This window comes from Bos grunniens, chromosome 3 (assembly GCF_055505025.1).
Source record: "Bos grunniens cultivar Pamir isolate PY7600 chromosome 3, Bosgru_T2T1.0, whole genome shotgun sequence".
NCBI classification, from domain to species: Eukaryota; Metazoa; Chordata; class Mammalia; order Artiodactyla; family Bovidae; genus Bos; species Bos grunniens.
Window position 1 is genome coordinate 27,524,612 of NC_141167.1, and position 14,477 is coordinate 27,539,088.

Consider the following 14,477-nt stretch of genomic DNA (forward strand, 5'->3'; position numbering starts at 1 on the left):
CATAAATAACTAATTCAACAACTATGAAGTTGGATGTGACTCAGGACCACGTGGGTCCATGCTGCTTATCATTACTGCATAGTGCCACTCAAACAAGATGAGGTCCTCTTTCACAGACCATTAGGAGTGGAAGAGACCTTTTAACATTTACAGTAAAGGCTGTAAGTTAAAATGGACCTCTAAATCAGAGGGGTCTTAACAGAAAAGGTAGTATCTAAATTCTGAAGGAATTAGCTAGATGAATGCTGACTAAAAGTGACCACTAAGGTATAAAAAAGCATAAAACAGTCATTCACTCATTCCATTCTACAACTATTCATTGAGTGCCTACTATGTGCCATGCACTGGGGATATACCCATGAAAAAAAAAAACCAAAGTTTTTTGCCTTAATGGAGTTTACAATCTAGAGTAAACTAGAAGATAATAAACAACAAACTTAATACGTAAATTACACAGTAAATTAGAAGAAGAAAATTGTTGTGGAAATAAGAAAAAGTTGAGTATGTTTAGTAAAGGAGATGGGATATGGAAGCAGGAGATTTCAGTGTTAAAATACAGTGGTCAGGATAGGACTTGTTGAAAAGGTTTGATTTGAAAAAGAAGAAAAAGTATTCTAAGAACAGGAAACAGAGCAAACACACTAAAGCAGGATAAAGTAGGAGTGTAAACAGTTTTAAAAAGAAAACTAGTGTGGCAGAGACAGAAGGAAACAGAGCTCATCAGTAAGCACTCTTTGGCCTTTATTCTAAATTAAATGAGGGGTAACTGGAGGGTGGGGAAGGAGAAGGGCATGATCTGACTTAAGTTTTAGAAGAACAATTCTGACTGTTGTGTTGAGAACAGACTATAAAATGGGGAAGGAAGGGTAAATTCAAGGAAACTTATGAGGTTGTGGTAGTAATCCAGGCCAAAGATCATATGGCTAGGATTAGGATGGTAACAGGGGAGGTGGCCAAACTGTGGATTTATTTTGAAGTAGAGATGACAGGATTTCCTGATAGACTTTGGATGGGGTATGAAAGAGAGAAGTAATCCACGGGATTGGATGAGATCATCAAGGGAGTGTAGACACATAAAAAAGGGGGATCAAGAACATTAAAGTGATTGGAGAGGAAAGGAGGAACCAACAAAGAGACTGAGGAGGAATAACCAGTCATGGGTGTGGTATTCTGAAAGCCAAGTTAAGAAATTTTTTAGAGAAGGAAATGATCAACTGGCAAATGCTGCTGACAAATAAAAAAAGATAAAAATTAAGAAATAACTATTGGATTTAGCCATGCAGAGGACACTGATGATATAAGTTTTGGTAGACTGATGGGGATCAAAGCCTGAGTAGACTGAATTACGAGGAGACAGAGAAACTGGGAAATAGTATACACAAACAATTCTTTCAAGAAGGTTTTCTTCAAAAGGGAGCAAGAAAATAGCTGGGAAGGGAAGTGGTAGCAAGATTTTTCTTTCAAGTGGGAGAAATAAAAGCATGTATGATCAATCGAGAATGAAAAATTGGTAACCTAGGATAGAATTGCTAGGGCAATGTTCTAAAATAGACAAGAAAAGATGAGACAAAATACACAAGTTGAGAAAATGACTTCAGACAACAACAGGGGAAGTTCCTTTATGAAAGCAGGCAGCAAGGCAGAATATGTGGGTACAGAGAGTGGGAGCTAGTGGTAGGAATGGAAGTTCTCTTTTCACTGCCTCAGTTTTCTTAGAGAATAAGCAAAATCATTAGCTGGAGTACTGATGGTTTGAGGAAAGGGTAGAAGGTAGTCTAGGAAAGTAGAAGACTTGAATATGAGTTTATAGAACTACATATAATTCAGTATAGCTAGAGCAATGATATCTGTAATGTAATTTTTGTAATAACATGTCTGTCTGCTTCAGAAGACTACACACTTTTAGAGGACATAATCATCCATGAATATTCATCTTGGGTTATCTAGCGCTCAAGATAATGCCAGGCACATAGCTGGTCCTTAATAAATGAATGCTGAATGATTAAATAAGCAAGCCACCCTCTAAAGAAGCATAAGGTCTTCATTATCCACCAATCTGGCAACATAATCAGTATAGTCATATACTAAAGCTTTGGTCACAGCCCATCTCTAAAGGAAAATTTTTCTATCTAAATGAAAAGGATACAAAGAATTACCTTGATATGATTCAAATAATACAAGTCTTTCAAAATGAGGTATGAATTCATTAAAGAATATTGGTACTGAAAAACTAAACCAGATCAACCCCTCACTTTACAGATGAGGAATATGAGGCCAAGAGGCTTACTTAAGGTCAGTCAATCTACTATTAAAATAGCTTTAATCAAAGGTATCAAAAATTCTACAGATAGAAAAGCCAAAAGCAAAAACAAAATAAGCTTACTTTGCCATATTTTTCCTTCCTGGCATTACTTTGGTTAGTTGTTTCTGTCTTCTTGGTATCATCTTTTGGTTGGTCTGCCTTAGCTTTGTTTTCCTCAGCAATTGAGTTTCTCTCAGTTGCACTACTTGAATTATATTCCCACTTCACAAACTTCTCTTCTACTATGCCCTTCAGCTGAAAGTCATCCATTCTTTTTGGGTCAAAGCCTTCAATCTATATAAAAAGGCATTCCAGATAGGTAGTGAAAAAATTATTAAAAGAAAAAAACAAGATGAACAAACAGACAAACCAGAAATCCAGCTTTAAATGTATGAACAGAGTACTCTGCAAGAGCAAACTACATACATACATACATATATACATACACATACATGTTACAAACTCATGCTTACCCAACTTCCAAGTAAGCAAGGAAGAAGAGGGGGTTTTCTTTGTTGTAGAAAAAACATCACCATTAAAGCAAAACAGTAAGAAGGGATTCCACCATCAGTTTGGGAGTCAATATAGCACAACTGCAAAATGAAGAGGGGAAAAAAGAACCACCATTTAACTTTCTTTCTGTTCCCCTCAAAATAAAAGTAGCTTTTATTTCCTTCCACAATCATCGTTAAAAGTTCAAATAATGAAAAATACAAGGAATTACTTGAAATCACACCACCCTGATTTATAAATTGGTATCAACTCATTTCCTTAGCGCATATGAAGACATATATTTTTTAGTTGAATGGAATCATATCACCCATAGTGCTTTTACTGTGGACATCTTTAAAAAATATTATTTTCATATTTCCCACTTCTGTCTCAATGTTAACAATCTTCTATGTACTCTTCCATGCCTTTTTCTATACTCAACCATACACAAATATATATATATTCCAATTTTCTATATAAATACAGGGAGGATTTTATCTTTTTTGTCACTGTTTTACTAAAATTGTGTATTACAGATATATCTCTGTATATTATAATTCTTCCTTAACAATGCACCAAGAAAGTTCCTGTTAGTCGATTGTGTGCTCAGTTACTAAGTCATGTTCAGCTCTTTGTGAGAGAGACCCTATGGAATATAGCCTTTCAGGCTTCTCTGTTCATGAGATTTTCCAGGCAAGAATACTGGAGTGGGTTGCCATTTTCTCCTCCAGAGGATATTCCCAACCCAGGGATAGAACTGTGTCTCCTACGTCTCCTGTGTTGGCAGGCAGATTCTTCACCGAGCCACCTGGGAAGCTCCTTAGTCAATTAGCATATGTCTAATGTATCCTTTTAAATGATTAAATTATAGACTATGGTCTGGATGGTTATTCAATAGTTCCCCACCCAAGGATTTTTACATTTGTTCCCAGTTTTTGCCACTTTTAAACACTACTGTAGTATTTATCCTTCTACATTTTCCTGAGTGCTGGTGCTCATTTCTATGCACTATATTACCAGGGAAGTGTTTGCTGGATTTTAAAATGTGATATATTTAAATTCTAATAGATATTATAATACTGTTTTCCAGAATCAGTGTAAAATTTCCTCTTTTCATCTGTAACAAGAATGTATACACATGGTTTCCAACACTAGGTGTTACCAGTTGCTGTTTTTTTTTTTAATTAAAATATAGTTGAATTACAAAGTTGTGTTAGTTTCAGGTGTATAGGTGTTATCAGTTTTTTAAAAATTTGTCAACAGGATGGGTGAGATGTAATATCTAATAATTACTTCAATTTGCATTTCCTTGATCCTACTAGGTTATGCAAATTTTCATGTATTTACTAACGATTTGAATTTGCTCTTTTCTGAACTATTAAGTCTTTTGCCAATTTTTCTGTTTTCAACAATACGTATCAATTTGTATGTGTTCTTTTTACGTTATAGATAATAACCCTTTATATATGTTATATACATTTGAAAAATGTTATTTTTCCTAATCTGCTTTGGCATTATTTATGGTACTTTTATCCTATAAAATATACTAATGTTTATGTAGTTAAAGATGCTTATAGCTTCTAGGTTTCCTACCATGGTGAAAAGATTTCTCTAATCCACAGGTTATATACATATACTCTTAAATTTTCTTCTAAAATTCTGAATTTTCATTTAAGTGGAATTTATTTTTGCAGTGTGCTAAGGTCCAACATTATTTTCTTTAAGAAAGATACGTTGTGACAGCACCATTTATTAAATAAACCATTGTTTCCTCACTGAAATATTTTATTTTTTCATAGACTAAAATTTAATTTACACTAGGATTTACTTCTGGGCTTTCTATTCTGCTCCAGAGATCTATTTGTCTATCCCTATGCCAATGGTATATACTTGACTAAAGCAGTTTTATAAGGTAAAGTACATCTTCTTCCACTAGTTTTCTTTTTCTGAATTATTTTGGCTACTCTCAAACATTTATTCTTCCATACTAAGTTAAAGTATTATCTTATAATTTTTTTAAAAATTCTTGGTGATTCTAATTTAAACTGCTGTACACTCGAAAATTAATTTAAGAAGATTTTACATTTCAGGGATACCATCTCTCTATCCAAAAACTTAGTATCTTTCCATTTTCCAAAAATTTAGCAGTTGTCATCACTCAGCATTTCCCTTAATTCTTAACGTCCTTCACCGCTGCCAGTCCTACTAATAAAAGTTATCCCAAATCTGTCTCAGTTCAGTTCAGTTCAGTCGCTCAGTCGTGTGTGACTCTTTGCGACCCCATGGACTGCAGCATGCCAGGCTCCCCTGTCCATCACCAACTCCCGGAGCTTACTCAAACTCATGTCCATTGAGTCGGAGATGCCATCCAACCATCTCATCCTTTGTCATCCCCTTCTCCCACCTTCAATCTTTCCCAGCATCAGGGTCTTTTCAAATGAGTCAGTTCTTTGCATCAGGTGGCCAAAGTACTACAGTTTCAGCTTCAGCATCAGTCCTTTCAATGAATATTCAGAACTGATCTCTCTTAGGATGGACTGGTTGGATCTCCTTGCAGTCCAAAGGACTCTCAAGAGTATTCTCCAACACCGCAGTTCAAAAGCATCAATTCTTCGGTGCTCAGCTTTCTTTATAGTCCAACTCTCACATCCATACATGACTAATGGAAAAACCAAAGCTTTGACTAGACAGACCTTTGTTGGCAAAGAAATGTCTCTGCTTTTTAATATGCTGTCTAGGTTGATCATAACTTTTCTTCCAAGGAGAAAGCGTCTTTTAATTCCATGGCTGCAGTCACCATCTGCAGTGATTTTGGAGCCCCCCAAAATAAAGTTTGTCACTGTTTCCATCGTTTCCCCATCTATTTGCCATGAAGTGATGGAACCAACACAGGTCATTATCCTCTCCAGCTAATCTACCACAAAATCCTGTTCAATTGGTTCCCCATTACTACTCTTTACCCCAGAAAGACCTTCTCCAAACATAAATCACATCAAGTCACACACTGCTTACAAAACTCATCCTATGCCTTCCCACTGCAATTAAAATACAAATTCCTTACCACTACAAGTATCTGCCTAACCTCATCCACTACAACTTTCACTCTTACTCGCTTCACTCCAGCCACTCTTGCCTTGTTTTGCTTCTCAAGAATCCATTCTTACCTTCAAGACTTTGTATGAGCTATCCCTTGGATGCTACTCCCTCAGATGTTCAAGTGGCTAGTTACGCTGGTCTGAGTTTATATATCACATCCTCAAAGAGACTTCCCTGCCATCCAATGAAATGTCACACTCTTAACACACCATCTCATTTTAATGGCACTAAATTCTACCACATATTGTGTTAAATATTTGTTTACTGTCTGATTCTTCCACAAGTATGTAAGCTTCACAACAGAAGGACTCAGTTCATCCTGTTAGATGTTTCCAGCACCTAAGAACAGTATGTAGCACACAGGAAGCATTTAACAAATGTTTTCTTAATAAATAAATTTGCTCAGAGCCTGTTTTCACCATTCAATAATTCTCTTCCTGTACCTTTCCAATTAAATTTATTCCTTAGTATTTTATAATTTTTATCACTGTCATGAAGGTAATATTGTTCCCTATGTCTATTCTAGAAGGTTATTTTTATGACAGAGAAAAGCCACTGGTTTTTATACGTTTATATTGTATTTAGTCATCACAGATTCTAGTAGTTTTTAACCTCAATTTTCTAGGTATACAATCATATCATTAGCAAAAAGAACATTTTGTTTTTCCAGTATTTACATTCATTACTTTGTCTTCTTTCCTTGCTGCATTTTTTTTAAAAATCTCCAAAATAATGTATAACATCATTGGTGAACATCTCTGTAATATTCCTTATTTTAACACAGATGGCTTGAGCAATTCACCTTTTTGATGGTGTTTGCTTCTGTTTTGTTTGGGGGTTTTAGAAAATAGTCATTAAGTTCCATTTCTAGTTTACTTAAGAATTTTCTTTAAGGAAGAATATGCCTTATCAGCATCTATGATGTTAATTCCACTTCAAACTGTTACTATAATACATTATGCTACCAGATTTCCTGAGATTAAACTATTGTTATATTCCTGAAATAAACCCTACATGGTCACAATATATTAGCTTTTGTTACAATGGTATCTTCCATATATTCCACTTGCTTATATTTTATTTAGACTGGTTCACCTCTCCCAGTCACTTCCAAGGGTTAAAAATCTTTCTGAAGAACTAGTTCATGTATTCAACAAATATTTATTAAATGCCTACTCTGAGCTGGCACAGGAAAATGAGAAGCATTGGGACCAGCCATGAATAATGAAACAGACTAAAATTCCTATCTCACAGTGCTTATAATTTCACAGAAGAAAACAGATTATAAACAATACATGAATATATGTATGGCAGGTAGTAAGAAATGATATGAACAAATTAAAAAAGGAAAAGGCGGAGAGAGTGACGCTATTTTATACAGGGTGGGCCATGAAACTCTGGAAAGATGAAATTTGAGGAGAAACTTGAAAAAAAGTAAGAGAGTGAACCATTCTGGATATGTGGAAAAAGTTAAAGTTGCTCAGTTGTGTCCCACTCTTTGCAACCCCATGGACTATAACCTGCCAGGCTCCTCTGTCCATGGAACTCTCCGGGCCAGAATACTGGAGTGGGTAGCCATTCCCTTCTCCAGGGGATTTTCCTAACCCAGGGATATGTGGGGGTAAGAACATTTTAGATGAAGGGAATAACAAACACAAAGGCCTTACGTATGAAGACACCCCAACTGTAGGCTTCTGATAGTTTCTTATTTTTTAAGTTGTTCCACTCAGCTGGTTCTGCCCCAACTATGGGGAGATTCCTCCAATCAAAAGTTGAGGCAAAATATTTAAAAAGAACCCTCTGTCTGTTTTTGTTCTCAAGTTATCACTCCACCACTATCCCTTTAATTCATCTTCCTTGTGTAAGACAGAGAATTTACTCATCACTAGTCTAACAAGTAATGAATACTGTACTGACGAACAGTATACAAAAAAGCTAAAATTTCTCTCTCTTGTCATTTGGACTGATACTGGTAATTACCACTCCTTGCTACCTCCAAGGGTAGAAAGGGGGAGCAGAGGGGGAATCACAGCCTTTAATAATGTAAGTTAATTCTAATTTAGGAAACTCAGATACCTAAATCTTAGCAGTTTCCCGTTCAAAAACTGCAGCAGGTTATCAACAATTTAAGAGGAAAGAGAATAATATTCTAAGACAGAAACTGGAAAAAAAACATGCAAACATAAGAATCTTAACTTGCGTAACCATATCTTACAACCTTACAACTTTAACTTACAGGAAGAGTGAAAACCTAAGTCTAGATATAAGAGAATATTTCTACATGGCATAAAAGAGAATGAACTATAATAATCAAAAATCTAAAATCTCTAAATAACTCTACATGCCTGTGAAACTTTATTTTCATTCCATTATCAGAACCTGCCATACCACTTTCTGTCCAGCACAGATAACTATTTTGTCCCCACAATACTATAATTTATATTACGTATTTGTGTAAGAAAAAGCCTTAGTTATCTAAATATTAAGTACTTTTCCCTTCTGTTCCACATACCTTAGCCCAATAGCGAAAGGCTAACACCAAAGGAGTAAAGACAGGTTCCATTTTGCCAAGAGCAGCAAGCAAATCAGTAGTGAGGCATGCCATATCATTTCCTGCACTCACTCTACAAAGTAAACCACTGTGAATGAAAAAGAAACAAAGTTCACTGTATTAATACCTTAAAAAGCAGAATATTTCAAATCCTGTGGCTATACTTTCCAGGTACCCATAGTTAACACCTAAGAAGTCATAATAAAAAACAAATATTTTAATAAACTTACAGCTAACTGAAAACTATGTATCATTTCCATCAAGTTCCATATAAATTAAAGATGTTTTATCTGTTCATTTATACTTCAGAAAAAAATAATCTTAAGTAATTAGTACTTAAAATCATGAAAAATTAATCTCAAAAGCTGCATTATGATTAATCAAAATTTGATTTATATGAGGGGAAAGACACTGATCACATCAATGTTAAACAATGCAACATATCTTCCTAGTCCATTCTTTTTGCTTTGCATATAATAAAAACAAAATATGAAATACTGAACTAGCTATACTTCTTAAATCTAATTTTTACTGTCTAACTTTTAAGATTTTATTGTTAGGCTATTTCCAGATTAGAGATTAGAAAGAATTTATCTATTAATCCACAAGTAACGCTTATATTTAAGTGAAAGTAAGAGATACCTTAAACAAAATTATAGCAGAAACATTTTGGTGACAGGGAGAATGTGACTGAGGTTGCCACAAAGGCAATTTAACACAATGTGGTAGAAAAATCACTAGAAATCGTTAATACTTCTATTCCAGTTCTAACTTTCCCCTGAATAATTTGAATTTGGATAAATCACTTACTCTAGGTCTCAATTTTCAAATTTAGAAAATAAGGAAGTTGAACTAGATCTTCATAGATCCTTCTAGCTTTGAATAAGAAAGCACAGTAATCTTAAAATACAAGAAATAATGATAAATAATCAATAAAAGAACACTTTATTATTTCTGTACTGTTTCCATCTCTCCCACATTGGTCTCAAATAGGATTATTTTAGTTTCCTTTATCAAAGGTATGTTGCTGTCTCAGTCCTATAAATATCCAAACAGAAAGTCATATCCAATGACACCTCAATTTCAGTGAACTAAAAACTAAATTCTAATAGACAGTGAGCTTCTTGAGAAGAAAGACTATTTCTTACTTTGAAACAAAAGTAAGAAAGCAAAAGTTTGAAAGCAAAGCAGTACCTAACATATAGTAAGTGCTCAATACTGTTGGGTGAATAAAAAAATGAAAAGTTTTGCATCAGAACGTTTTATTTCTAACTCTCTGGTAACCCAATTTCTTGTTCAAAAGCTTGTAGTAGGCTTGCTATTTTTAATAAATAGAAACTAGCTTAATCAAGTTAATCCAAGGAGAAATCTAAAACAAAAATGTTCTCTCTTAGAAATACTCACTGCATACTTGGTTGCTGTTATTTCAAAAAAAAAAAACAAAAAACTTTACTTTCTCTTCACTGTTACCAACCTTTTCCGATCTTTGCACACCACAACAGGAACTTTAGCGTGAAAATCAGATTCCACATCTACATATAATACTAATAAGGAAAAAAAAAATAAAACAGTTAAGCTAATGTCAACAACTGTCAAATGTTTATTTACTCTATGGTAAACATGTAATAGTCTCCTTCTAAAAATCACTCTTAGTGCTTCTGTGGATAATCCATAAGATGATGGATGTTCTTGTATTGAGCATCAACCCAACAAAATCTCTTATCTCTCTTGATGTCATCTGCTGTATTATCACAAACCACAAACAGGCAGAGTCCCAAGTACTATCAGAACATTGTAATTACCTTAAAAAGAAAGGTTTTAACATCCCTAAAAGTTTTTTCTAAGTACATATACAATCTAGTCAAAGTTGTTAAACCTTCATATAGTAAACAGAGGAGGACATCACTTACTTCTGAAGACTAACTTCCACAGGAGTCACGAAATGAGAACCTACAACGCTTTGACAATATAGTTCTTTTAAATTATCCATGGCAGTAAAAGGCTAACTCTATTGGCCTCATTTGCTGTTAATATATGGAGAGTCTGCCCAATCAAAGCTCCTAAGGAAGGACTAACAGGTGAAGCACACTTCCACTCTGAAGTCTTTCTCTACATCTCCAAGGTAGGCTCCACACCATAAAATATCTAATCTAAACAAAAATAGATGGATTAACATTATCTCATTTGAAGTTTAAAGAAAATCTCTTAGTAGTACTTGTTGGAATTAATTTATTCAAAACAAATGTGCTGAAGAGCCATATATCAGGAATTGTATTATGCATGGTGGATATGACAATGAATAAATACAAAGAGCTCAATCAAGAATTTGCAAATAAATCCTGTAGATAACAAGATAGAGGTCCTCAAAGAACACAGAGGGTATATAATGCAGGGAATAATCCATCAATCAGACTAAATCTTGAAAACCTATGCTATGTGACTTAAGATGTACTATCCATGTATTTCAGTGGAAATACGTATTTTAAATATTTTTGCCAGCTTGACAGTGAATTGCAGTGAGTCTAAAAAGGTAAAAGCTCTTATCAATAATATGCTTTAGAGCTTTTACACAATGAGCGTTAGCTATTTATTACAAAAGAAAATGTAAAATTCCTTCACAGGTTAAATTGAACCAAAATAATTCCTTAAAAATTTCCTTGAAAAATGGCCAAAAAGCTGATAAATAACGGAGAGCTGACAGGGCAGACAGAGAGAGAAAAAGAAGTTTAGAACTGACACTAGAGCCAATAAGGAGGTATGGCTAAAGTCAATCAGCTATGTCTGCTAAGTCAAAATGCAAATATTTTTGACAGGTAATTTTGATTCATAAAATTTAGGATGATAATAGTAATAATAACAACAATGGCAGCAGAAATTTAATAAGTTATTGTATACCGGGTACTTTTCTAAGCTATGACTTAACCCATTTCATCCTCATAAACACTCTTTTTATCAAAAAGATACTAACTTATTGCCATTTTACAGATGAGAAAACTGAAGCATTGACACCAGTAATTTGTCAAAGGACACACAACCTGTAAGTGGTACAACTAAAATTTGAGTCTGGAAAGTCTGGCTTCATATTCTAAGCTCTTAAGCATTTACTTTATAACAAGAAAAGCAGCAAATAAAACCAAGAGAATAGTATTGCAGACTGTACTACATGATCTGGGATTTACTTTGAAAAAGATGTAATTTTTACAATTTTTATTCAAAAAGTATTTTTACCTACATGAATGTCATTTTTACATAAAAATCAATCCAGACAGAAGGGCCACATATGAAAAACTTATTAGGTATAATTTGGTTGATGTACTATAAATGGTTAATATTGTTTAAGTGGGGAAAAAAACATATCTACTCAATGCATACACATATTTTTCCCCAAGTCTCTCCCTAAATCTTCCTTCATCAACAATCTAATGACTGTACGTTTTCTGTCTCCTTCTACACAAGAACAGTCCATAATATTCAAAGGTAAAATTTTAAAATTACCCAAAAGGCAACAGTTTATAATATGTTGATTTTAAATATGATGCTTTTTATCTAACCGACATGTAAATATTCTCGTAACCTATTAAATACATGTATGTATATGGATATATCTGTGTTTAATCAATGACTCAAACATGCTAGCAGTTTTAGTTTAACTTGAATGAAGTGAAGTCAAGTGAAGTCACTCAGTCGTGTCCGACTCTTTGCGACCCCATGGACTGTAGCCTACCAGGCTCCTCTGTCCATGGGATTCTCCAGGCAATAGTCCTGGAGTGGATTGCCATTTCCTTCTCCAGGGGATCTTCCCAACCCAGGGATTGAACCCAGGTCTCCCGCACTATAGACAAACGCTTTACCATCTGAGCCACCAGGGAAGCCATACATAACTTGAATAGCCCTACATAAACAGCACAATGCATATAAATTTAGAGAACTTTCTTTAGGAAAGCAACTTGTAAAACTCACCACTTTTTTTTAAAATTCCAAGCACTTGTATCAGAAGATCTGGATGATTCATCTAAAAATAAGTTTCAAATTAAACCAATATACTAATTTTAAACTTCAAGTTGCAAAACTTTAGAGATCATTCATTAAACACAAGTAAAATAATGCTTTGCATGTTAAAATAATGAAAACAGAATAGTGTTTTACTTTTATATTAAGAGGTCTGATTCATGGAAGTAGAATCTAATAAATCATGTACTGCTATTATTCTAGCAACACTCCTAGAATTAATGAGTTCTTAGAGTGACAAAAGTCTGCAATTTCATATCAAAACAAATGAAAAAGAAATTACCACATGATTTCTAAAGAGAAGTTGTTGAGATAAGAAATTTAAAGGATATTGACAATTGGCAGCATGGCTAAAAGGCTTAGATTGAAATATTACTTTAAATAACAACCATGTCAAATATTTACCTTAAATGTGTTCTTTGCTGCTATTTAAAAAAAGAGTTAACAGCTGATTCAGACTAGAAATCAAACATCAAAAAACTTTCACCCAAATTAAACCTCCTTGAGCATAAACTTATTATTCAAAAAATTCAAAACACAAAAAATGTCAACTAATTATTTTAAATGTTTGGTGTATCAGTAAATAAGCAATTTCAGCAATGCTAAACAACACTGGTATTCTGCTAATGGCTCTAGCCACTACTTATTAAAAGTACCCATAATGTACCAGGTACTATACAAAAATATATGGTATATATCACCTTGTTTAATATAAAAGTTATTATTCCTATCTTGGAAATTAAGAACTGAAGCTCAAGAAGGTCAAGCAACTTGCTCCTTGCAGCCAAGATTTGAACACAGAGGTATGATTTCAAAATTCTTTCCTCTTTTTATGCTGCTTACCATAAGCAATAACTGTTCAGCACAGTCAAACACAAGCATTTTTCCTTTCTTTTTTTTTTTTAATGCCATCCTCTTCTTCCTTTTTATTTTCTGTCTCATCTTTCTTTAATACTATCTATGCCTAACACCTAAAAAGTACTTTCCAAAAGCACTGTTAAATCATGGTAACATTCTACAAGCCAGAGTTTTATATTCTCCTGTATCTTCTCTAAAAAGATAATAAAAATCACTAACTACTAAATAAGAACTACACAGGAAAGGTTCTTTTCTAATTACTTACCTTGGGAGGAAATTTTATATCTATATTAACATCACTACTTTTCAGAGCAAACTTAGTCAGAGATGAGCCATACAACCTAAGTGAACACTCTGGAAATGAAGGAAAAATATTAAAGTATGAAACAGCATGCAAATATGAGAACTTTAAAAAATAAACAGTGGTAGGAAAATTGCATATATTTCAATTCTGTGTCTTCCAATTCTAACACAAGAATTATAAAACAATAATATCCTTTTCTAACTGATCTACAAAAGAATAAAAAGGTTTCTCATTTATAGGGTTCAGGAAGAGAGAAATAACTCATACAAATTCAGTGTTTAGACAAAATTTTAGTAATAATTCATTTAGGAATGACCAGAAGTATATTTCACATTTAATACGTAACAGTAAAGAATGTACTAACCTAGCCATGGCTACTGTCACAAACTACATTTTTAGATATTTCTATTTACATGTGCAATAGCACTTTAAATGGGGAAGGAATCACAGACACTCAGCCAATGCTCTTAAAAACACAAAATGAAGCCAACTCAATTGATACTGCAGACCTAAAATCCAAAAACTATAGTTTTCAAGAGTTCATAGAACAAAATAAAGGAAACGATAACATGCCACCTACATCTTTTGCAAACTAACAAACATGTTATTTCAAAAATCATAATAAGGCAAATACTATGAACAGAGTTGGAAAACTCTGAGGACAAGTTGAAAAGTAACATGATTAGGACTGATGGGCATATTTAGTATATTAGAAAGTATAAGTTTATACTCAGTTATACATATAAAACTCTACTTTTCAAGTTCACAAAATGTCTAAAGTCATCTAAGTCATTAAAATCCTAAATATTTCATTTTTTATAATAATGGTGAATTATTTCTATATGTAATTTTAAATACCAATGTGT

The 14,477-nt window shown here is 33.6% G+C and overlaps 1 protein-coding gene across 31 annotated transcripts in view; it reads right to left on the minus strand.

Annotated features, from left to right (window-relative positions):
- The window catches only part of TUT4 (terminal uridylyl transferase 4), a 129,205-nt gene that overhangs the window by 50,298 nt on the left and 64,430 nt on the right, over positions 1 to 14,477 (minus strand). For 27 of the 31 annotated variants that reach the window (XR_015159231.1, XR_015159242.1, XR_015159264.1 and 24 more), the window contains 6 exons: positions 13,573 to 13,661; positions 12,402 to 12,453; positions 9,916 to 9,985; positions 8,403 to 8,529; positions 2,776 to 2,895; positions 2,384 to 2,596 (listed from right to left, as the gene is read on the minus strand). Coding sequence is in view for 25 of the 31 variants with exons in the window: in XM_086388502.1 (XP_086244628.1) it covers positions 2,384 to 2,596; positions 2,776 to 2,895; positions 8,403 to 8,529; positions 9,916 to 9,985; positions 12,402 to 12,453; positions 13,573 to 13,661 (671 nt within the window). In the remaining 6 variants the exon portion in view is untranslated. Of the gene's footprint in view, positions 1 to 2,383; positions 2,597 to 2,775; positions 2,896 to 8,402; positions 8,530 to 9,915; positions 9,986 to 10,351; positions 10,592 to 12,401; positions 12,454 to 13,572; positions 13,662 to 14,477 lie in introns of those variants that run through there. The other 4 variants (XM_086388528.1, XM_086388548.1, XM_086388522.1 and 1 more) reach the window with 1 other exon arrangement.